This window comes from Rutilus rutilus, assembly GCF_951802725.1.
Source record: "Rutilus rutilus genome assembly, chromosome: 2".
NCBI lineage: Eukaryota > Metazoa > Chordata > Actinopteri > Cypriniformes > Leuciscidae > Rutilus > Rutilus rutilus.
Window position 1 is genome coordinate 9,101,987 of NC_140210.1, and position 22,287 is coordinate 9,124,273.

The 22,287-nt window shown below is 36.2% G+C and overlaps 4 protein-coding genes across 6 annotated transcripts in view; all 4 read left to right on the forward strand.

The window, feature by feature from the left end:
- LOC311282436 (uncharacterized protein) overlaps positions 1 to 3,239 on the forward strand; it is a 24,057-nt gene extending 20,818 nt beyond the window's left edge. For all 3 annotated transcript variants that reach the window (XM_084396203.1, XM_084396204.1, XM_084396205.1), the window contains 4 exons: positions 896 to 979; positions 1,638 to 1,761; positions 2,243 to 2,333; positions 2,665 to 3,239. In XM_084396203.1, the coding sequence (XP_084252329.1) occupies positions 896 to 979; positions 1,638 to 1,761; positions 2,243 to 2,333; positions 2,665 to 2,739 (374 nt within the window). In that variant the 3' untranslated portion in view covers positions 2,740 to 3,239. The remainder of the gene's footprint in view (positions 1 to 895; positions 980 to 1,637; positions 1,762 to 2,242; positions 2,334 to 2,664) is intronic.
- Positions 2,665 to 7,281, forward strand: LOC311282460 (lecithin retinol acyltransferase-like). Its single transcript, XM_084396257.1, has 3 exons — positions 2,665 to 2,768; positions 4,980 to 5,619; positions 7,004 to 7,281. Exons 2-3 carry the CDS (start codon positions 5,092 to 5,094, stop codon positions 7,154 to 7,156), a joined length of 681 nt encoding a protein of 226 aa, XP_084252383.1. The 5' UTR covers positions 2,665 to 2,768; positions 4,980 to 5,091; the 3' UTR covers positions 7,157 to 7,281.
- A 2,310-nt stretch (positions 7,282 to 9,591) lies between these two features.
- Positions 9,592 to 11,924, forward strand: lratb.2 (lecithin retinol acyltransferase b, tandem duplicate 2). Its single transcript, XM_084402918.1, has 2 exons — positions 9,592 to 10,157; positions 11,479 to 11,924. The coding sequence occupies exons 1-2, from the start codon at positions 9,651 to 9,653 to the stop codon at positions 11,632 to 11,634; spliced, it is 663 nt and encodes a 220-aa protein (XP_084259044.1). The 5' UTR covers positions 9,592 to 9,650; the 3' UTR covers positions 11,635 to 11,924.
- A 1,267-nt stretch (positions 11,925 to 13,191) lies between these two features.
- On the forward strand, positions 13,192 to 18,081 carry rbm46 (RNA binding motif protein 46; the record flags this gene model as incomplete). The annotated part of the gene is made up of 5 exons (XM_084403327.1): positions 13,192 to 13,294; positions 13,902 to 14,239; positions 14,424 to 14,553; positions 15,573 to 16,373; positions 17,431 to 18,081. The coding sequence occupies 5 exons, from the start codon at positions 13,192 to 13,194 to the stop codon at positions 17,622 to 17,624; spliced, it is 1,566 nt and encodes a 521-aa protein (XP_084259453.1). The 3' UTR covers positions 17,625 to 18,081.
- Between the last annotated feature and the right edge of the window lie 4,206 nt (positions 18,082 to 22,287).

A 22,287-nucleotide genomic window follows, 5' to 3' on the forward strand; every position in this document is an offset into this window, starting at 1 on the left:
TTGGGCATTCTGCTTTAAACATCTCCTTTTCAGAAGAGAGTAAGTCATACAGATTTGAAACTTCATGAAGGGGAGAAAATTATGACACAAAAAAAAACGTATAAGTGAACATTGGGCTTTTTAGACTTGGGCAATAAGCAACCACTCATGACATCCTAAGAACCACATTGCAACACCCTGGCAACAACCCAAAACACACCAGCATCATAGTGGCCTGTTACATTTTCTACAGTAAAACATACACTTCCTTTAAAGAATGTGAGGTCTACGATTTTCTGTACAAAGTCTCTTATCCTCACCAAGGCTGCATTTATTTGGTCAGAAATACAGAAAAAAACAGCAATATTGTGAAATATTATTACAATTTAAAATATCTGTTTTCAATTTTAATATATATTAAAATGTAATTTATTCTTGTGATGCCGAAACTAATATTCTCAGCATCATTCCTCCAGTCTTCAGTGTCACATGATCCTTCAGAAATCACTCTAATATGCTGATTTGCTGCTCAAGAAACAGTTCTTGAAATGATCAATGTTGAAAATAGTTGTGCTGTTTAGTATTTTGTGGGGAAACTGATACATTTTCTCAGAATTCTTTGATGAACAAAAATCTTTTGTAACATTAGAAATGTTTTTACTGTCATTTTTTTTTTAATCATTCTAATGCATCCTTGCTGTATAAAAGTACTAATTTCTTCAACAAAAAAAAAAATCTTACTGACCACAATAGTATAAATGGTCATTTTTATTTGCTCATTCCTATTTAGATAATCAATCAGATCAAGCAATATGTGTGCTGACTTGGAGCAAAATGGGCTCAGATGCTCGCTGTTAGTTCAACCTGCCAACTGCTGAATTTAATTACACTGAGAACAAAATTGTCTCTCTTTCAGATCTGCCCTCTGGGCCGCATACCTTCAGACTGGAGGAGTTAGCATACACGCGCAGTGGAGACAAAGGGGACTCCGCAAACATTGGTAAGTGTTTCTCCATGTGCTTTCACACGCAGTGAATAATATTTTCACGATGAGACAATTTGCTTATTGCATGTCAGTGTCACACCAAAAAAGCCATTCTGGCTATAAATGCTGGGAAAATGCTGGGTCAGGCCATGTTCACTGACCACAAACCACAAATCACAGCCCACTGTCTGCAGCCCAAAAGGCAACACTCTCTTGTGATGTGGCAACTTGCCCTTGTTTTAACTTCATCTTCGATGTGACGGGTGGTTATGTGTCATTCATAGTAGACTGTGAGTCTGGGTTTAAAAAAAAAAAGAAAAGTTTTTACATAATGTGTTAGCTTTTCTCATGTCGAAATAACATGTCAAACTCTATCTATCTATCTGTCTGTCTGTCTGTCTGTCTGTACATTATTATAAATAAATAAATGCATATGCAAATGTAGAGAAATTCTCGTAATCTATGACTTTTTGCATGTGTGAGTTGTACTGGGAACATAAACCGACTAAACTTAAAAGCCACTGTCATGTTTTTTTGGGGGTTTTTTTTGTGAAAGTTACATGAATATGGTAATATCATTCAGCCTGATGGTATAAATCAAATATTTAGGGTAGATGTTTCACATGTCTATTCCATATATCAATGAATCTTTATGTTTAACTTCTGTGTTTAGGGGTTATTGCAAGACACCCACTGTATTTTCCCTACCTGAAAAAGTTGTTAACTTCTGAAGTTGTGGAGCAGTATTTCCAACATTTGATCAGAAAGGATCAGACTGATGAACCGTCCGTCATACGGTAAGAAGAATTCCAAAAATGTGCTAGCAGATGTGCTTTCAGTGGTGAAAGACATCAAACGGTTATGGTTTTAATGAGGCAAAAAGCACAATAGACACAAAAAAACACAATATAATACTTTGTTAGTAATTTGTTTTTAAGGAAATCATTACCAGTTGATGTCTGAAGCTGTAAGGAAGTTAAAGTCATGCAACATAAACATTGTAACACCTTTATACTGAGCTTCTCAACATCTGCAGCCTGCACAGCTTTTTAAAGACCTGTGTGTGTGAGAGAGAGTGCATGCATGCAAGCCTCTTGTTTTATGGGTTGGGGAAAACGCCTTTGGTGCCGCTAATGAGGACCACCTCATGCTGAGGACTGACATGTCTAGATGCCTGTCTGTATGAGAGTGTGGTGTGAGCTAATGCACAGATGTGTGAAAACCGGGAGGTGATCTCAATTAAAATAATGTATTTCACATGTTTGTGGTGACTCCCAGGTACGAACTGCCTGGCATTCACGGTCTGAACTTCATTCTTCCAAACTCACTTGGAGGGGGAGGGGTGGCGTCTCTGCGCAGCGACCCTCAGGTAACACACATTCATTCAAACAAACTCGCAAAATGGACACAGGCACAGTGACTTCAACCAGTGTCATAGAAAAGGTTAGCACAAAAAAACAAAACAATAATGAAATTCTGGGGAGAAAAGGTATTTTTAAAGAAGAAAGCAGTTCACACTTGGTATGAGATTACTTGATCTAGCTATTTACAACCTTAAAGAAATGGCTCGAAAATGTTTTCTCACCCTTGTGTCATTCCAAACATATATGTCATAATACAAAATTTGGGGTCAGTAAGAAAAAATACCACATAGCGTAACATTGTGTTTTTAGTGTTACTAAAAATGTGTTATTCTGCAGGGAAAAGCCTATGGTCAAATGCTGCTTGACTACAAACTGAGAGACCTACCTGATTTGAAATCAATGGTCGATTAAAAAAGGACGAAGACTGAAAGATGCCAGTGGTGTGTTGAGATTTCACATTTTAAAAAGTGCTTCAAATGGATAATGTCAAAGAACAGTAGATTTATAATGTTTGAAAATGTCCAGATGGATTATATTATGAAGTTTGTATAATGTAAACAGTGTCTTCCGTTTTAGTTTGTGCCTACTAACAGTTTCCAAACTGTTCCATGGAATCAAAATGTGAACTTGTTAAACACATAACTGTGCCTTTAATCATTTTTATTTTCTGTTGTAATTATTAAGAATGATTAGTAGTACGCATGAGCATTCATTTTTTTTTTTTTTTATCAGTGTAAACAAAACAAAGAGCCAACTGAAGTTGAATGTGAGTTTTGTTGGGTCGTTGTTGAACATGCAAGCACTTTGATGTGTAGTGAATACATTAGAGAACGCCGTACTTCACTTAGTTGTGTTGAGTTGGCCACGTCTTACAGGCGACAGCAAAACAATAAACCCTTGAAGTCCCCATATACAAGGTCCTCTCATTACCTCTGACCCCTATCGACACAGGAAGGCAGAAAGCAAAAGGCTTTTCCTCTTCTGATGACTGAGTTCGTGTTTACCGTTGAAGATGTGTGCATGTATTCTAAGGAAGAAGAATTTGCTTGAATGCCGCAGAAAAAAAACTTTGTAAAAACAAATCGTGAGGTATTTGAATGATTGTAGAAAATGGTCCAAACTCAAATACCTCATGCATTTTTATTCACTGTGACGTTAACACATTCTTTTAGTAGGTTTTATGGGAAATCGTTCGAACTGCGATGTTTTGACCCGCATTAGCATGTGCTAACAGCGTGATCTTAGCAGCACAGAGTGATCAAAAGGAAGTGGAAGGCGAGACATGTGAAGAGTTCATTTGTCAACGGCCGACAGACAGATCCAGCAGTTCCTCATTGTGCGCTTGCAGAGCTTCTTGGCTTCGTCTCAATGCAACGGAGTGTCATTCACAACAAACACATACACGGTCACATAAACTGAAATCACTCTCCCTCAAAACTCGCACATTTATCACAAGCGCATTCAGCTGTCACATTCAGAATTTGGGATGCTGGGGGACAAAACAGGGAAGGAAGATAAATGGCTTGTCATTTATCACCCGCTATCTTTCAGCGCTCCACTGCTGTTCAAACAAGCAACAGCCCCGAGAGAGCACCAAGTAATCACTAATCCTTCAACATTCAGCTTTTGCCCTCACTGGGACACCTTTGTTACCATTCTGACACTGATTTCTCCTCCTGTCCATCATCGCTCTCCCACTAAACTAAACCTCAGGGGGAGGGTGCAGCTTTAATCCTTTCCTTTATCTCTGAGTTAAGACTGTTTTGCATCATTTTGCTACAACTTTTACCACTTAATGTCCTCTTAAGCTCAATGTGGGTTTTATAAACTTTGCATTAAGTATTGAATGGAGCTGGACTATTTACAAGACAATTGGTTGTTTTCATTCCATTGACACTTAGTTAAGACCATTAGGTGCTATTGGTATTCATTAGAAGTGCTGCTGAACTCATGATGAATTCAATCCTTTTCTGTTTTGGAAATGTGATGGCTACATTTCTGGGGACTTTTAATAAAGTGCTGACATGTGCTCTGTCTGCACGGCCCGCAAACTGGTCTATTGGTTAAAAGGAGCTCTTGTTTGGTGCGGTCTGGGTGAATGTATTGAGGACTTTAATTATTGCCACATGGCATGAACCGGCTCTCAACTTCAAACCACCATTGGGCAAACTTTCTGCTCTCACTTTTTCCACATTCATCTACCCTGGCCGTACCTACATCAGAGAAAACCCAGACGCTGCTGGAGCTCAGAGACATTCAGTTGAACTAGTTTATTTGTTCATTTTCGAGCAATAGCCATACGAATAAATTAACTTGATTTTTAGAACCTGAGTTTGAAAAATGACTATATGTACGTATGTTTAAATATATGTATGTATACAGTTTATACATAGCCTACATGCATCGGTTTGCATGTATTCTTTCTACACATTTTTAAAACATGTTGTCTACAGTAAAAAAACAATGCTTTAACCAGAACTTTACTGTAAAACTTAAACACTTATAAGCATTTCTGGATGCATTCTGGTGAGTTTTACTTATAAACTAAAATGCATTGTTTTACATCCATGCCTATATTTTACCGTAGAGTATCTTACAGTTAATCAATTATCAGGTTTTATTTACATTTTCTTTCGTTTACATTTTTACAGCTCATCAATAGTGACCAATAGTCTTTTCAGCCAACGCACTGACGTCATGCAGGACCGCTGCTCCTTAGAATAAAACGAAACGGGGAAAGTGAAGCCTGAGCAGCACTGCAAAATGTTAGATTCTCTTGCTCTACTGTTGGAGAAAACCTTCCTACTTGCACATTTTAACTTTTTCAGAACCACTTCATCTAAACAAGAAAGATGCACAAAGCATCGCGAGGAGAGCACTTATTTCCAGCGCGGAGATCTTTTGGAGGTTCCTCGCACTTTGTTCACTCACTTTGGCATTTATCTCGGTGACAACAAAGTTGCCCATCTTATGCCTGACATACTGCTGGTTCTGACGAGCAACACATCTCAAATCCAGAAAGTAGTGACAAACAAGAGGTTGCTTCTCGGCGTGATCTACAAGTATGCATCAATACGAGTCGACACCGTGGAGGATTTTGCCTTCGGATCCCCTGTTTTGCTCAACACAATGGATACTACCCTGAGAAAACAGCCGCTGGCCGCTGAGGAGGTCGCCAGAAGAGCTGAAAAACTTATCGGTCATATTCCATATAGTCTTCTTTGGAATAACTGCGAACATTTTGTCACTTACTGCCGCTACGGGACAGCGGTCAGCCTGCAGACAGACAAGGTAAACGGGGTTGTATTCCAGCACGTTTTCTTTTTTAATCGACGAGTCGATATCACTAGATATAAAAGTAAATGATGAAATGTTGCCAATTTCTTGACTTTCTTCTTTGCATGACACGCACATCAATGCATTAGCAAGGTATGTTTAAAATAGGTTTAGCAAAATCAATATAAACATAAAATGAAATGCAAAACTTTGTACTGGGTCGATAAGGAAAAAGTTACATACTACCTATTCTATAAAATCATATTTCTGCACAAACTTAATTAAAGGCTAAAGGGATTAATGAGTTCTTTCATTTTTGTACCCTACACTCAGAATAAAGGGTACAAAAGCTGTCACTGGGGCGGTACCCTTTCAAAAGTTACACCTTTTTTTCATAGCCTATAGCCTACCTCAAAAAACGTTTATGTGGCCTATATTAGCCTGCATTGGTACATATTAGAACCGTTTTAAAGGGTTCCTTTCCAGTGACAGATTTTGTACCATTTACCGTTTTGTAGGCTACTGAGAGTGGACAAACATTAACATATTTTTTTTAAACAAAAATAGGCCTAGGCTTTTTCATTCTATTTTAATTTTTCATGGGATTTTTTTTTTTTTTTTTTTTACAAATATGTTTTTTTCACATTTTTTAGTAAGTTTTCTTATTATGTTTAATGTGAAGTAATTAAAATATGACTTTTTATAAAAAAAAATTATAGCCTATTAAAAAAAAAAAAACTTTGGCACTGGCAGTAGCCTAATGAGGGTCTAGGCCGGGTCTTCTCTGCGGGTTTCTCGTCACTAAATGGCTTCCTGACTTTGGATTTTGGCGAACGAACGTTTTTATTAATATTTAATAGACCTATAATATTTGTAATACAAAATTAAAATAAAAAATACCTTAAGGCCTATTGTTTTTGTAATATAATTAGGCTACAATTAAAAAAAAAGTAGCCTACAACCACCTATAGCCTACTAGCATAGGTTAGCCTACTGTTAAGTGACTAAATTTTAATTACATTTAGGAAGAGGTGTAGACATTAAGCTAATTTCCGTTCGAATAGGCTATAATTATATGAAATCTTTAAGATTCTAAATGCCAGATTGGCGCAGGGTTGGATGTTCCACCGACCTCTTTAATTCCTAACATCCATCTCCAGTGAGAACGTATTTTGTATTTCACGTCATTTGGCTGACCGGGAGCTTTTCGGAAAATCTGGGTCATTTTAGCGCAAAAAGAAACAACAGCTTCATTCAGTGGCAAGTGGGTTTGGGGAGATGTAACTACCCGCCCAGAAAAACATAGCAGCACCGTCTCAGATGCGAATCACACTTTGCTTTTTTTGTTTTTTTATAGTGCTCTGAATCTCATCTATCCCATCTTTCTTTCATTCAACAGTTCTGTGAAAGTTTAAAATCAGTAATCCGGGACCAGAGGAGTGTTCTTCTAACCATTGTCATCGGAATGCTTTCCATGTTTTTTCTTGGAATAGCGCCGTCCACCGCACTTCTAACCTTTATCATTCCTTTCATCTTGTGGATGGCTGGATAAGAGACACTTCAAGTCTAAACTCACACGAACTAGCCTCCTATTTAATGTATCAAAAAGTTTTTTTTTTTTTTTTTTTTTGCTGTAGCCTATCATAATGTCACTGCGGCTGTTGACATTCAGTTGTATTTTTTAGCTATTGATAACTTAATCTTTTTTATTCTTTTTACCTTCATATTATTAACATTTTATATTGTAAATTTGTATGACATTTTATGAAAACATGCTGTACAATGTTAACAAGTTAATAAATATCAAATCAAATGGTATATTGGCCTTATATGCTCTTCCGTGATAATAGCACAAGTATCACTTTCTTTTCAGATGTAGCCTACACAAAGAGCCTTTAACATCCATTCCATTCCATTGCACAAAACGTTCTTTAGTGGAAAAAAGATCTTTAGATTGTTATTATTATATTGTTCTTCACACTAAGAAAAAAAAGAAAGAAGGTTATTTTAAACTCTTCACTGAAAGGTGCAGGAGACCCCTAATGTTCAAAATCCTTAAAGGGACAGTTCACCCAAAAATAAAAATTCTGTCATCATTTACTCTCCCTCAAGTTGTTCCAAACCTGTATGAATTTCTCTCTTCTGCTGAACACAAAAGAAGATATTTTGAAGAATGCCAGTAACCAAACAGTTGCCCCCTGCCCCACAACTGTTTAGTTACAAACATTCTTCAAAATATCTTCTTTTGTGTTCAGCAGAAGAGAGAAATTCATGTTCAGGTTTGCAACAACTTGAGGGAGAGTAAATTATGACAGAATTTTTATTTTTGGATTAACTATCCCTTTAACGATTATAAAGTAGGCTAATTAATCTGCTCCGTGAGCTTATAATAGCTTATTATCCAAATGTAGATTTTTAGAATAAAACCTACGCTGGAGGCTGCGCCTGCATGAGAGACTGTTGCCTTTGCTTAATACTGGACAATATTTACAGAGAGTTTGTCCAAATCCTGGTGGTTATCAAATGTGGTTTTAATGATGACTAAAATATTAAACTGTAATGAATTGTATCGTGTGTCGGTAAATGTTACATCTACTTGTAACCCTCAAACTAGAGTGAGCTTCGTGACCTCTCGTAAATCTTTAGTGACCCCAGGGTTGAGAAACACAACATGGGGAGCCCAAAATGGTTCTTCTGTGGAACCCCCTTTTGGAACCTTTATTTTACAGTAAGCATGTAAAGAATGAACATAAATTAGACTTTTTAATAACATTAATTGGTTACACTTTATTAAGGTGAAGTAGTTGTATTGTACTTACTCAAATAAGTATATTAATTAAATGTAAAAATACATGTTACGGTTAGGCTTTGGTTTAGGATTAGTTACATGTTATGCATATTTTATTACTATAGTAACATGTAGTAGCGTGTAACTACTTTACCTTAAAATGATGTGTAATAATAAAAAATAATTTACATCTATATTTGCATTTGTGTTTATTTTCACATGTTTGCCAAAGAAAATGAATTGTTCCAGTCTTTAAAAAAAAAAGGTACAGTTTACACTTTAATTTTTACAATTTAACTCAAAGTGTTGACAAATACCCTCAGTAATTTATGTTTTTCTGGTGAGGCGGCATACGAGTTGATTTTATTGGTAACACATTAAAATAAGGTATAGTTTGTTAATGTAGTTAACTACTAGTTACGCTTTACAATAAGGTCTAATTTTAACGCATTTACTAACATGAACTATAGTATTCATACATCATGCAAGTTCGAAATGTTCATGTTAGTTCACAGTGCATTATAATGTTAACAAATGCAACTTTTGATCTTAAAAAATGTATTATAAATGTTAAGATTAATATTAAGGTAATGTTCATTGTTAGTTCATGCTAACTTTAACATGAACTAACAATGAACATTCTGTGTATATATATATATATATATATATATATATATATATATATATATATATATATATATATATATATTGTTTATATTTATATTAGTTCATGTTGATCTTAACATTTATTAGTAAATTTTTTAAGATCAAAAGTTGCATTTGTTAACATTAGACAATTCACTGCACGAACATGAACATTTTGAACTTGCATGCAAAGGATTAGGAATATATTGCTCATTGTTCATTGCAAAATGAGACCTTACTGTAAAGTGTAACATATTTAACCAAGGAGAATCTTGAAAATTTTTAACAAGTCAGTTATTGGTTTTAAGGACTTACATCGGCATTGCTGCAACATTTGTTCATTATACAATCAGCAATACCTTTCTTTGTTCCAGATATAGAAAACATTAGGCAATTTTATCCAAAAAGGGTGAGAAGGTCTACAGAGTCATTGGGCAACTATGCTTTGTTTGTTTCAATGGGCATGTGATGTACTTATTCTGGAGCTTTTTTCTGAAAAAAAAAAAAAAAGCCCTGGGTTTGTAATCCTCACGCCCCCTCCCGAGTCTGCCTCGACTGGGATAAAGCCTGCAGGTGCCAGACCATCCAGAAGGTCACCACTTCTCCAGTGAGGATGTTTCCCCTACAGTTCCTCAGCCTGTTTCATATTGCAGTGGCCACAATCTTTGAAGAAAAAAAGAAGCAGCAAGTGGTCCAACATGACATCTCCATTTATAAAAGAGGAGATCTGCTAGAGGTCCCTCGAACTCTCTTTACACACTTTGGAATTTATCTGGGGGACAACCGTGTGGCTCACCTCATTCCTGATATCTTGCCAGTCTTGACCACTGAACAGAAGGTCCTTGAGAAAATGGTGACTAACAACCGGCTGATTTTGGGTGTGATAGCAAAAAAAGCAAGTGTCCGCGTGGACTCAGTGGAGGACTTTGCATATGGATCAGAGATTCTGGTCAACCATATGGACAAGGTGTGCAGTCGGCCACCGTTACCCGGAGAAGAGGTGGCTAGAAGAGCTGAGAAGCTCTTGGGCTCCGTGGCTTACAGTCTGCTGTGGTACAACTGTGAGCACTATGTCATGTACTGCAGATACGGCACCAACATGAGCTTTCAGACCTACCAGGTGAGATGTTTCAGAAGAGAGAGCAAAATCAGAAGTCTGTGAATTTGAAGTCATGTTCAAAAGAAATCTATCAAATGAAATAAAGAGGTTATTTTCATGTACTCTTGAAATAATTCATCTGAAGCTCTGAAATTTGTAAATCTTCAGTATTATTAACAATTTCAATATTCAGTACCAAATTAGACTTTCTTGGGTTGCTTTGGTAGAGTATATGTGTGACCATAAGACCATGCCAACATGAATTTATGTAATCTACAAGGACTAAAGGAAGTAAGGAGTCTTAAAACTCTTTAAGCATTTCATCTCTCGCTATGTTGTTACTTTCAATCAATAGGAGACTGAGGAGGACACTTTTGCAAAAATATTGCATAGACTAAAAAGTCTTGAAATTAGGATATAAAATCTTTGGTTTATGAACCATGTCTAATTCCATTTCAAATGGGATTACGCACAAAAATTAGGTTAAGAAATGTAATGTGATTGAGAAATATAAATCACTTTTATGCAAGACATTGTTGGTGAGTGTGTAGGGTTGTAGTAAAATAGCAAATATATCAGTTATAGGCTATAGCAGTATATATATTCATTCAGAAATGTATTAAAGCTGCTTAAATCACAAAAGATTCGGTTCACCAACAGGTCAAACAAAAAACAACATGTATGAGTTGAATACAAACAGTGCAGAAAAACTATGGAGTGGAAGAGACCAGGCAGACATGAACATGAGTTTAGACTTAGACCGTTAACATGGAGGTGATTTGTTCTATTTATTTATATTCATGATTCAGTTGCTCCAGTTGGTGTTGAGCAAGAATGTTAATCTGCAGATTCCAGGCAACAGGCAGTAATCTCTTTGAAACTCTTTGCATACACATGCATCATGTCTCTTTCTTTTTTCAGTCTAAAAGATGATGATATTCCAACAGCATGACAAAACTAACCACTCTCCAACTGTGGTGGACATGATTTTGCCACAAGAATCTAAAATATAGGCTCATCAAAGGACAACTATTCTGTTTTTTGTTTTGTTAGGCTCTCTAAATGATCTGTTTTCCATTAAATGGAAATGAACCATGGAAATCAGGAAATCTGTGGTGGCACTTAAAAAAATAAATAAATAAAAAACATTTATAACACAATTTGGGAATATTCCACCAATGCAACACCAAAAAAAGTAATTACTGTCAGTGTTTAGAGAGACTTAAGATCCTCAACTGACCTTTCTCATTAAAAAAAAACAAAAAAAAACATATATATATATTTTTAATTGAATGCAAATGCAAAATTCTAAACTTTGGAATTCTTGTTTTCTCCCCAACAGTTCTGCAAAGCTGTGCGCAAGATTGTGTGCAGCAAGACAAGTTCTCTTCTAAGTTTTCTGTTGTGCTTGTTCATTATGTTTTATCTGGAATCTGTGTCCATCTTTGTAATTTTACCCACGGTTTTCATCCCAGGCACTATTTGGATGGCATCCTGAAGCTGTGTCAAACAACTGTCTGGAGACAACAGGATATTTTTTTGGAATTGTTTTTTCCATTGTTCATTATTTAGTTCATCATAGTGCTTCATTACTCTAAAGCACATTTTTTTAAGACTTATCAGGACAAAGAAGACCTTTTGATTAAACCTATGTGATCTTTCCAGTATTGTCATGTTAATAGCCTATCAGATAATTTATTTTCATACTGTATGTTGTGACTTACAATAGGCCTACTGCCATTTCAGTATTAGGCCTGTTAATTAAAGGACATTTATGTTTTTGTCTGTAAATGTTGTCTATTCATGTACATTCATGTATAGCCTATGTATATAGTCTATATATATATATATATAGAGAGAGAGAGAGAGAGAGAGAGAGAGAGAGAGAGAGAGCCTACTTGAAGGTAGCTACTTAAAGAATGTCATATATTTAGGAAAACCATGGTAATCAGTCTAAATAGTGGGACACTTTTTGCCATTGAGATGACTTACTAAAAAAAATATCCCAATCAACCTAAAAAAATAAAAAAAATAAAAATACCATATAATAATTTTTGCATAATTCTCCCAGATTTCCCTCAGAATTTTGATTTCCATGCACTTATTTTTTTTTTTTTTTTGTTATTTTTTCTCTTGAACGTTAATTACGTAAATGTAAGTTGCAGATCAAATGCAGCCCCGCTGCAAAAACGCCCGGGCAGCTCATTAACTGTTAGTTGAAAACACGACCGACCGTCAGGTAGGCTAAATAGTATTTGTCGTAACGTTAACAATAACATTTCGTCAACAACATCGAATCGTCGTCGATCATCAAGTGTCACACAAAGTTATCCCCGTAATTTACGTTTCTTAATTCATTTATTGTGTGGCCAAAAGGTAAGAGAAGCGGTTTAATTGCATCAGTATCAGTTTGAACAATTCCAGTGTCATTTTTTTCACGAGAGCTGAGAACAGAAGTGTGTCACACATTACTCGCATTATACTATTATTCACTCACAGCTTGGTATATAAAATATATTCGACTAAGGAAACTAGTTTGGTTGGCCCTTTTGCTTCCCGCTCGTTTAAATGGTCTGGCTGTTCTGTTCTGAATATGAACTTTTTACCTCAAAATCCTGACACACTTTTTTTTGTTAAGACTCTCGAAGGTTTTATATAGTAGTGAATTGTTTTATTGGTTTATGCAGTTTTATTGGTGTTTTCATAAAAAATGAACGTTAAATTCGTATAAGAATGTATATTTTGTTACTTGACAGGTCGATAGTTATGATGCTAATTGTGTTTGCTAGCTGAGAAAAGCTGCGTTCCTACGCGAGCCTTAAATCTCACACTCTTCCATTGTCATTTTATCAATAAATATAGATATTTGTGTGTAACACCTTAACGTTTTTCTACTTAGTAGGCCTAACGTTACTTATCTACATATAGGCTATACGTACGTCATTTGAACTTTCATAAATAGAGAGGCTCAAGTGTGATACCTGACACAACGGTTTTCTTTGGTAGCGTGATCATGGATGAAGGCAACATCAGTCAGTCATCTGAGAACAGTATGATGGACAGCTCGAAAGAAGCTGCTCTTTTATCCCTGATGGACAGGACAGGCTACAGCATGGTTCAGGAAAATGGACAGAGAAAATTTGGTGGTCCACCTCCAGGTAATATGGAAACTGCATACAAGATATCATCTAAGTTAGGCCCCATGAATAATTTATATATGGGCCAGAATGGAGAAATATTGTTGACCAGTAGCCAAATAGCTATTTAGGTATTATTTTAAGCACCTGATGTAGATAAATCAGCCTTTCTAAAATCTCTGGATCCTGGGACAAAATGTCCATGCTCTCCACAGATGACTACAAACTTACAATGAGCTTTATTCTGTTTCGTTACAATCCAATAATTTCCAGAATCAAGCTCCAGCCAATGCTTTTTCTTGCTTAATGCTTATTCATCGCATCATATTAAGCAAATATAATTTCATGTTGTCTTCAACAGTTTACAATTAGATTGATTTATAAGAATATGATTTGTAAGTAGTCAAGAACGTTTAAATTGCTCCACTCCTTATGATGTATTAATCATCTTTCATTTTTTTATTAGCCTGCATCATAATTTACCATAAAATGTGCAATAATATTGTTGTAAAACATTACTGTAATAAAATGAAGACTGGAATGCTATAATACAAAACCATTCAAACTTGATATTTTTAGTTTCATCAGATAGTGGTGTTCATAATAATGAACTAAAGTTATGTCTCAGGTTGGGAGGGCCCCCCTCCTCCACGAGGATGTGAGGTGTTCGTGGGTAAAATCCCCAGAGACATGTACGAAGACGAGCTGGTACCTGTTTTCGAGCGGGCCGGTCGCATCTACGAGTTCCGTCTGATGATGGAGTTCAGTGGGGAGAACCGTGGCTACGCCTTCGTCATGTACACAACGCGCGAGGGAGCCCAACGTGCAATCCAGCTCCTGGACAACTTCGAAATCCGCCCCGGAAAGTTCATAGGAGTATGTGTAAGTCTGGACAACTGCCGCCTTTTTATCGGCTCCATCCCGAAAGACAAGAAAAAGGAAGAGATCCAAGAAGAAATGATGAAGGTCAGTATATCACACGACTGCAAACAATAGAAACTACACAGAACTGTTAAAACTGTATGACATGTTCACTTGTGAACAAAAATCTTAAAAGAAATGTACATTTTATAACATTACAGAAAGCATAATAAAACAGTCGGTTGTGATCTAATATCTAATCTATTTTTTATTGCAATTCTAAATCCAGGTGACTGAAGGGGTGGTGGATGTGATTGTGTATCCTAGTGCAATGGACAGGATGAAGAATCGTGGCTTTGCATTTGTCGAGTATGAATCCCACAAGGCAGCTGCCATGGCTCGCAGGAAACTCATACCAGGTGCGAAAGCACAGTGGAAATATACAAAAAGATTTATTTTTGGTGGTACTTGATATGGCAAGCATCATTAGTTCTATTGCTCATATATTAGATATATTAGTTTTCACTGCTTTGCAATCTTTAATCAGAATATAAAAACTCACAATGCCTTTTGAAATTACTTTACTTTTTGGCCAACCATGCCTCTTTTTCTCCAGCCACCTGGGTACATGCTGGTATGTAATGACAACTTTTCACAATTCAGTCAATTCCTCATTATTTTTCGTATTGAATATATTCTAGTTGGTTATGGAAGTAAAACAAGTGATCTTTTCTGGAAAATCCAAGGAAAATCCCTTGGGGAAAAAAACACACATGATATTTTGTATATAAATGAAGAGTTCAGATGCAAAAGTGACATCTGAAATTTTCTTCTAGAATGATCATTTTTTATCAAGCTTGTATATTTAAGTTCAGTAATTTCACTTAAATGACAATAAATAGGTCATTTTCATTGCCATTTAAGTGAAATTACTGAATTTAAAAATACGAGCTTGATAAAAATGATCATTCTAGAAGAAAATTTCAGATGGCACTTACAGGCTTTTGCATCTGAACTCTTCAAATAATTTTATTTCAGACAGATAGGAATAAAGTGGCTGGAGAAGCATGCCAAAAATAGAAACTTCATTTATTATAATGGGAGCAAATTATTTTTCGATGTGTGCCCACTGTATACAGTGTATTCTGTTTTTTTTTTTTTTTTTTTTTTTAAGGACAATAATTTGTAGTAATCAAGCAGGCAGGACTGCTTGATTACTAAAAGCAGTAATCAAGTAATCAAGCAGGCTGCAAATAAAAATGTAAAATATGCAACTATCACACTATTTTGAAAGTGTAACCAATTTGGTGGGCGGTGTTTCAATTTTAGCGGGTGCATATTTCACAAGGGTTTGAGCACGACACTTCAACATTACACTTGTTAGAACTATTCACAAATACGCAACTAGCTGTGTGTCAATGTCCACTCTGTGTTTCAGGAACATTTCAGTTGTGGGGTCACACCATCCAGGTTGACTGGGCAGAACCTGAAAAGGAATTAGATGAGGAAACCATGCAACGAGTGCGAGTCCTCTATGTTCGTAACCTCATGCTGAGCACCACGGAGGAGACGCTTCGCTCTGAGTTCTCACGCCTGAAGCCTGGCTCTGTGGAACGTGTTAAGAAGCTGACAGATTATGCCTTCATCCACTTCTATAACCGTGAGGATGCCCTAACTGCTCTTGAGTCCATGAATGGGAAAATTATTGATGGTTCGCCCATCGAGGTGACTCTTGCCAAGCCTGTCAGCAAAGATGGGAACAAAAGATCCGGACCACGGGGTAGCCACAATGGAATGGCAGCTGGCGGAAACTACAGTGATTCCAGCTTCTTGTTCCAAAGCAGAGATGATGTGAACTTTGGAACAGGAGCAATGGGTGATGGGTTATCTGCACGCTCCCTCAGCCTGCCGCATCACTTGGGCAGCCCGTATGCAGTGGACTTGGATCGCTGTGCGTATCCATTCCTACCAGGATCCACTTTGGTCCCAGTCAGCCTGAACACCCTGAAGCCCAGCCAGCTGTGCTCAGCTGTATCATTGCTGGATTACTACTGCCACAAGAATGACTGGTCTCTGCCTGAGTATCACCTCTACTCCCTAGCCGGACAGGAGGGGAAAATACTGCTCATCTACAAAGTAGTCATCAGCAGCACCAGGAGCAGCTTCATGCCTGATAAAGTCTGCACCATATTAGAGGATGCCAAGGAGCTTGCTGCTCAGAATGCACTCTGGAACCTGGGTTAGTTTCTCTCAGTTGTTCTCTGGTTTCTGTAATTTTCTTTTTTTGGTACAACATTTAAAGGAATACCAGGTTACATACAAATTGAAATTAGGAGTGCACTGATATTAAAATTCTGGCCGATACATAAAGTATAAGACAGGGGTCGGCAACCTTATGGCACGCGGAAAGATAATCACAGAAGAGCCCAATCTGCGTGCCAGCGCAGGTTAAAATCTCTCACATTAAAAGTATGTTTAACTTAAAACAGGCTGTAACTATGGGGAATGATTACCTTAAAAATGTACATCCATATGTAAGTTTTAGGGACTTTATTTAAATTAAATACATAGGCCTACACCTCTTTAGCTATTGTCATGTCATGCGTCAGTGATTATCCCTCTACGTGTCAATTTTGGCACATGTTGCCATAGGTTGCTGACCCCTGGTATAAGACGATAATTACTTTCATGTTATGGCTGAAACTAAAAAAAGAATACTTTAAATAAGAAATTCATACTTTTATTACAATTACAATTAAGACAATTGAATTGATCAAAAGTGGCATAAAAGACATTTACAATGGTAAAAAAAAATTTTATTTCAAAATTGCTTTCTATCTTCAAAGAGTCCTGAAAAAATGTCACAGGTTTCAGCATTGATAATAATAAGAAATGTTTCTTGAGCACCAAATCAGCATATTAGAATGATTTCTGAAGGATCATGTCACATTTTAAAATATATTAAAGTAGAAAACAGTTTTTTAAAATTGTAATATTATTTCACAATTTACTGTTTTACGGTATTTTTAATACCGTAAAAAAAAAAAAAAAACATAAGAAACTTTCTTCAAAAACATTTAAAAAATCTTACCAACCCCCAACTTTTGAATGGTAGTGTAAATATCAAATATCAACTGATAAACATCCTAAATTGATTGTTACAGATAAATTAAAATGTAACTATTGTCTAACAAGCAATATGCTACCAATATATTGTGCAAACTACTTTCAAGTACGTACATGTTAAAGCTTGTGTTTTCTATGTGCTTGTGTGTGTGTGTGTTTCCCTATAACAGATTGCTCTATCAGTTCCTCTGGCTCCCCTGTGAATGTTTCTTCTTCTGCACCTTCTGCCTCTGGTTTCCTGTCCTTTGGATGCAGGTCTCTGCCTTACCAAGCGTACCCCATGTCCTCCATCTCGCCTCCTCTACCCATCTCCTGCTCCTCTGCCCAAAGACTTTACATCCCCAACCAGTCATCGTTCCTGTAGTCACGCCATCCAGTAACTGAAAAGTTACTTTACTTGCAGTGTGTTTCTTAAATGTTCATATTCTTAAATGTCATTTTTATTGGTTTAGTGCTGTTTTCATAGAATGACTTTTTTCTTTCTTTTTTCTTTTCATTTACATACTGTAACTTTTACTGTTGTTGTTTGTTTAGCTGAGTATTTTATATATTCTGTTAGGGTGTTTATTTCCCTTTTTTATTCTTAAGAAGTAAGTTATTTACTTGCATTAGAAACAGTGTTTGAATAGAAACTAAAGATATAAACTGTTAAAATTTGCAAAAAAACAGATGCATCTTCTTAATACTGCAATAGCGAGTAGGTAATGTTGCACGTTCAACTTTGTGTTACATTCCCCCTGGCAGATTAAATTTCATAATTTCATTTTGATTGTTCATTTATTATGGATTTAAAAAGAATGTTTTGATAAAATGACCAACAATGCTCAAACATTATAACCACCTAGTCAAGCATGCAGTTAGTACATTAAAGATGCTCTTTTATATTGTTTTTGTATTTGTTTTTTGTTTTGTTTCCTGCCCAACGTCCTCAATTTACATGCTAGGTAGGTTGCTAGGTAATGGATACCTAGCGACATGAATGCAGAGTCATGCAAAAGCAAAACTTTTCATCATAATCTCATTCTCATGTCTGGCTTAATAATGCAACCCGCTTCATGTAATATAAAACAGCTTTTATTAGTCTTTTATAATTTTAAACTTTTTTAAAGATTTCCTTATGTGTTATAATTTGAAGCACTTTGAAGTCACTTGAAGCATGTTTATTGTAATTATTTCTGAGTCAGATATTATTTGATTAAGGTAATTAAACCAAGTACATATTCAAAAAGTACAGAATAATACACCTTTATTAAACTCAAAGGGCAATTAACTTTTGTGCATACACAATTAAATGGACTCTGACACTAGAATACAGGTGAAATTAATTTTATTTTGCATAAAAAGTTAAGATATCCAATGACGTAAGATAAAAAATACAATCAAATTGTGCAAATTATATAATTAAAACATTGTGCATGTGGTGAAAATGTAGTATAATTGTGTGTCAAGCTCCTGGCTTGACTCATTGCTGTCCTCTTTTCAGTAATTGGATAGCCTCTGCTATGCTAAGAAGTAGATTAAATTGGCAATGGAGATGCTGTCTGTTGTGCAATGCTGGGCCTTTCTCCCGGTGTTGCTGCTCACAGAATGTGCTGAGGCTTAGTAGGGCCACTCCAGCGATTTCTAATGAGATTTTTGATGCTTTGGAGCCAGTCTATGTTCATAACAGTGAGAGATGTGAACCAGGACGAAAGGGAGTGACAGAATACTCATTATAAGGGCTGTATAAGGTTTGTAAGATCTTTTTAGGACACAAAATGTGTTGTTTCTTTACAAAATATAGCCATTAGTGTGCTTTTTGTGTTTTATTGACATTATTAAATCCATATGCTATACAGGACAGTACAGTACAGAGCGAGAAAGGGAAATGGTGTGATTTGGAAGCACAGACTGAACCTGAACCGCCATTGCATAAATTCTACATTGGGTCAAGTGTGTATTTGAAATATTTAATTATAAATGGAATTTACTTACTAGAAACGTGTTGTACATATTACCTTACCTTTACTCTTCAATTCGTTAGCCTCTTTTTTTATTGATGTCTATAAAGGACCATGGGACTGGCATCCATGAAGTACACCAGATAAGCAGATGTTTGAAGAAGCTCAGGGGACGTCTTTCGATCCAAATCAGGCATGTGGCTGCAACTCTTCCCAATTCAATTGGGACATTTTTAACATTGGTTTATTAAAGCATTTTTTATGTCCTTTGTAGGAAAGGCAGAACAGGGTTTGCTGAACAAAAGTAGCACCTCGGTTCATCATTACTTCTTCATTCTTGTCATCAGGTGTACTGTAACAGTACAAAAGGTGCTTTTGGTAAGTATTGTGAAACTTCACATAATTTGTAGTTTGAATAGGCCAACAGTATAGGCACTTAACATGACAGTCTTACCCAAGGTCTGGTAATTACTTTTTCGAAGCTGTTGGAAATTAACCTGTCCACTCTGGGCACTGATAAATACTTTCATGATGTCATGAGGTCTATTAGCATTTCGTACTGAGACACTTCACCTGTTTGGCGTTATTGTGGTGGCCATTGACGTCACATATACTTCATTGGATTCAAAGGGAGTACTTCAGCTTCAAAATACTGAAGGGAGCAGTGAAGGGGGCTTTTTAACATGACATCTTCAAAAATCCTGCAGTAACCTTGGAAACCACAGCCAAAAGCTGTGTTGCTAGAGAAACAAACTATGTTATCCCCTCTCAAAAGATGAGGTCAACCAGTTTCCTGGAAGGAAAGCTTTGCCTGCACTTAAAAGGTGATGTTTAGGATTAACGGATCATTTTGGTGTATTTGCTATTTGGACAAATATTCAACATTTCTTTTGTATTGACTCTTCTCATAGATGCATTATACTTGTGTCCACTTATCAAATGTTAGCCAATGTGATGTCCGTCGAATACCTATTTAGTAAAACAAACTGCAGGATGAACCAATGTGCCATTTGTCCCATAGAATCAGACTTTCCTGTTAAAATTTAATTAAAATTACTGTGGCGTAGGACACATTTTTGTGCATATTGTGGGTCTCTGAACGAGACTATAAAGGTACCATCTTCAATGCCTATCACTAGGGGGCAGTGCAACACTTTGTGGCTGCAAAATTGTCCCAATTCCACTGAATTTATGTCGAGGTGATTGCTTGAGTTCTGTGATAGATATTTTCCCAGAATAGATTTTATGCAGTTCACTTATATGGATATCTATTCATTACACGCCCCCTCCTCAAGTATATCACATATATTATAATTTTTTTTATTTATTCCATGATCATATATAATTTTGACCTCAATTACATTGTGCACTTTGAACATGATTGAGAATGAATGTTAAGGTGGGTAGTTGTTGCCAATTTTTTAGTGAATGCATCTCTTTGTTTCTTGTTTTTTCTTCATAAAGTGAGTGGCAGAGGTCACATGTTGGTAATAGTTTTCTACAAAAGACTGTTGCCTCCTACAAAATGACCTGTCCAGTTCCTTAAAGTTCACCTGTACAAAAGCACAAACCAAATCAGCATCCTTAGAAATGCTTTGAACAACTTAGAGCATCAGTGGAGAAAGGCATATAGTTCATCATAACATCGTAAAATACATCATATAGGCCTACATAGCTAATTCACCCACTACATTGCTAAATGTACCCGATCATACCTGATCTGGCTTTTCTTGAGACTCCCCTGCTTCGCAGTATAGTAATGATGAAATGCTAAAGCCCGCCGGCACGTTGACGTAATTGGTTACGAGGTAGTTTGACACGTCAGAAACTTCAGATTTCAAACCGAGCTTTTGAGACCGTCTGGTTCACTGCAGTTTTAAGGAGAAAATACTCAGCAATGGTGTTGACTTATGAATTTACACATGGTTTGTCTGAAAGCATATTAAAACACCACATAGACAAATAAACAACATTAAAAGCTTGATTTTCACCACAGGGGGTCTTTAACTGTACTATGATACAGTCAAGTAAGTGCAAGAAGAAGAGGAATATGCATTCACTTTATATTTCAGCAGTATCTTAGTCCTTATATTTTTTAGATTCTGTTTCTGGTTGGGAGGCTATTTGTGGAATGAGAGTGCCCAAAGCAATGGATCATTTTAAGAGCCAATTGCCAAGCGTTTTAAATTTGGAGTAAATCTTATTAATAAAGTCGAGGGCCTCTCAGTGCTTGGTTGTGTGTTATAGAGACAGTCCAATAAAACAAGCACACACAGACACACACACACACACATGCACTCTCGTGCATGAAAAATGGATAAGTTAGACAGATGAGGTCAAGAAGCAGTCTCATGGTGCTGTGAGAATGGTTTCAGGTGGCAGAACCCATATGTCAGAAGCAAGACTAGAGGAAAAATGAAATAAATTCTCCTTTCTCTCTTATTACTTATAAGGGTATCAAAAGATAGTGGGACCCACAGGATAAAATGATCCCAGCATGATTTTTTTCTGATTCGTAATATATCTGAGCTTGGATCATGACTGACAGCATGCAGAAAAACTGATTTAAAAAAAAAAAATTATCCTATTGGCAGTGAACTCTTAAATGTACACAAATCATTTTGTTCATACATTTAAACAATGAATCAGCATCCGGAACAGTGAGATTATCATTCTAAAATATGGTATACTGTATAAAAGATGAGTTAAAAAGTTCATTTGAAGACGTACAGTAGATGTTTAAAATTGCTTTACACCATCGGGATATGTGCCTACTGATCACTAATGTATGTGAGCAAAACAGACCATGCGTTCTCTAGTTCACTATTTCATGATCAATTTTGATCACAATATTATAACAATGTTTCTTCATTAATGCTTCATTTATTTTGAATAAATGCCCACAGACCAGCTTCAGTATAAATGGAAAGCTGATAAATGAAATGACCTTTTCTTTTTCAAATAAGTGGTTTTATAAGATGCATTTATTTGCAAGAGAACATGTTTGTTTATAGATGCCACATGCCTCTATTTGCCCTGACTATACATAAATAGTCCTTTTAACCTTTATTTTTTTAAAGGATAAAT

What these genes read in the sequence shown, in the direction of transcription:
- LOC311282460 (XM_084396257.1), top strand. Translation starts at nt 5,092, where the DNA reads ATGTTAGATTCTCTTGCTCTACTGTTGGAGAAAACCTTCCTACTTGCA. An exon ending in TCAGCCTGCAGACAGACAAG is followed by an intron (nt 5,620 to 7,003) that starts GTAAACGGGGTT and finishes TTCATTCAACAG; the next exon opens with TTCTGTGAAAGTTTAAAATC.
- lratb.2 (XM_084402918.1), top strand. Translation starts at nt 9,651, where the DNA reads ATGTTTCCCCTACAGTTCCTCAGCCTGTTTCATATTGCAGTGGCCACA. An exon ending in TGAGCTTTCAGACCTACCAG is followed by an intron (nt 10,158 to 11,478) that starts GTGAGATGTTTC and finishes TCTCCCCAACAG; the next exon opens with TTCTGCAAAGCTGTGCGCAA.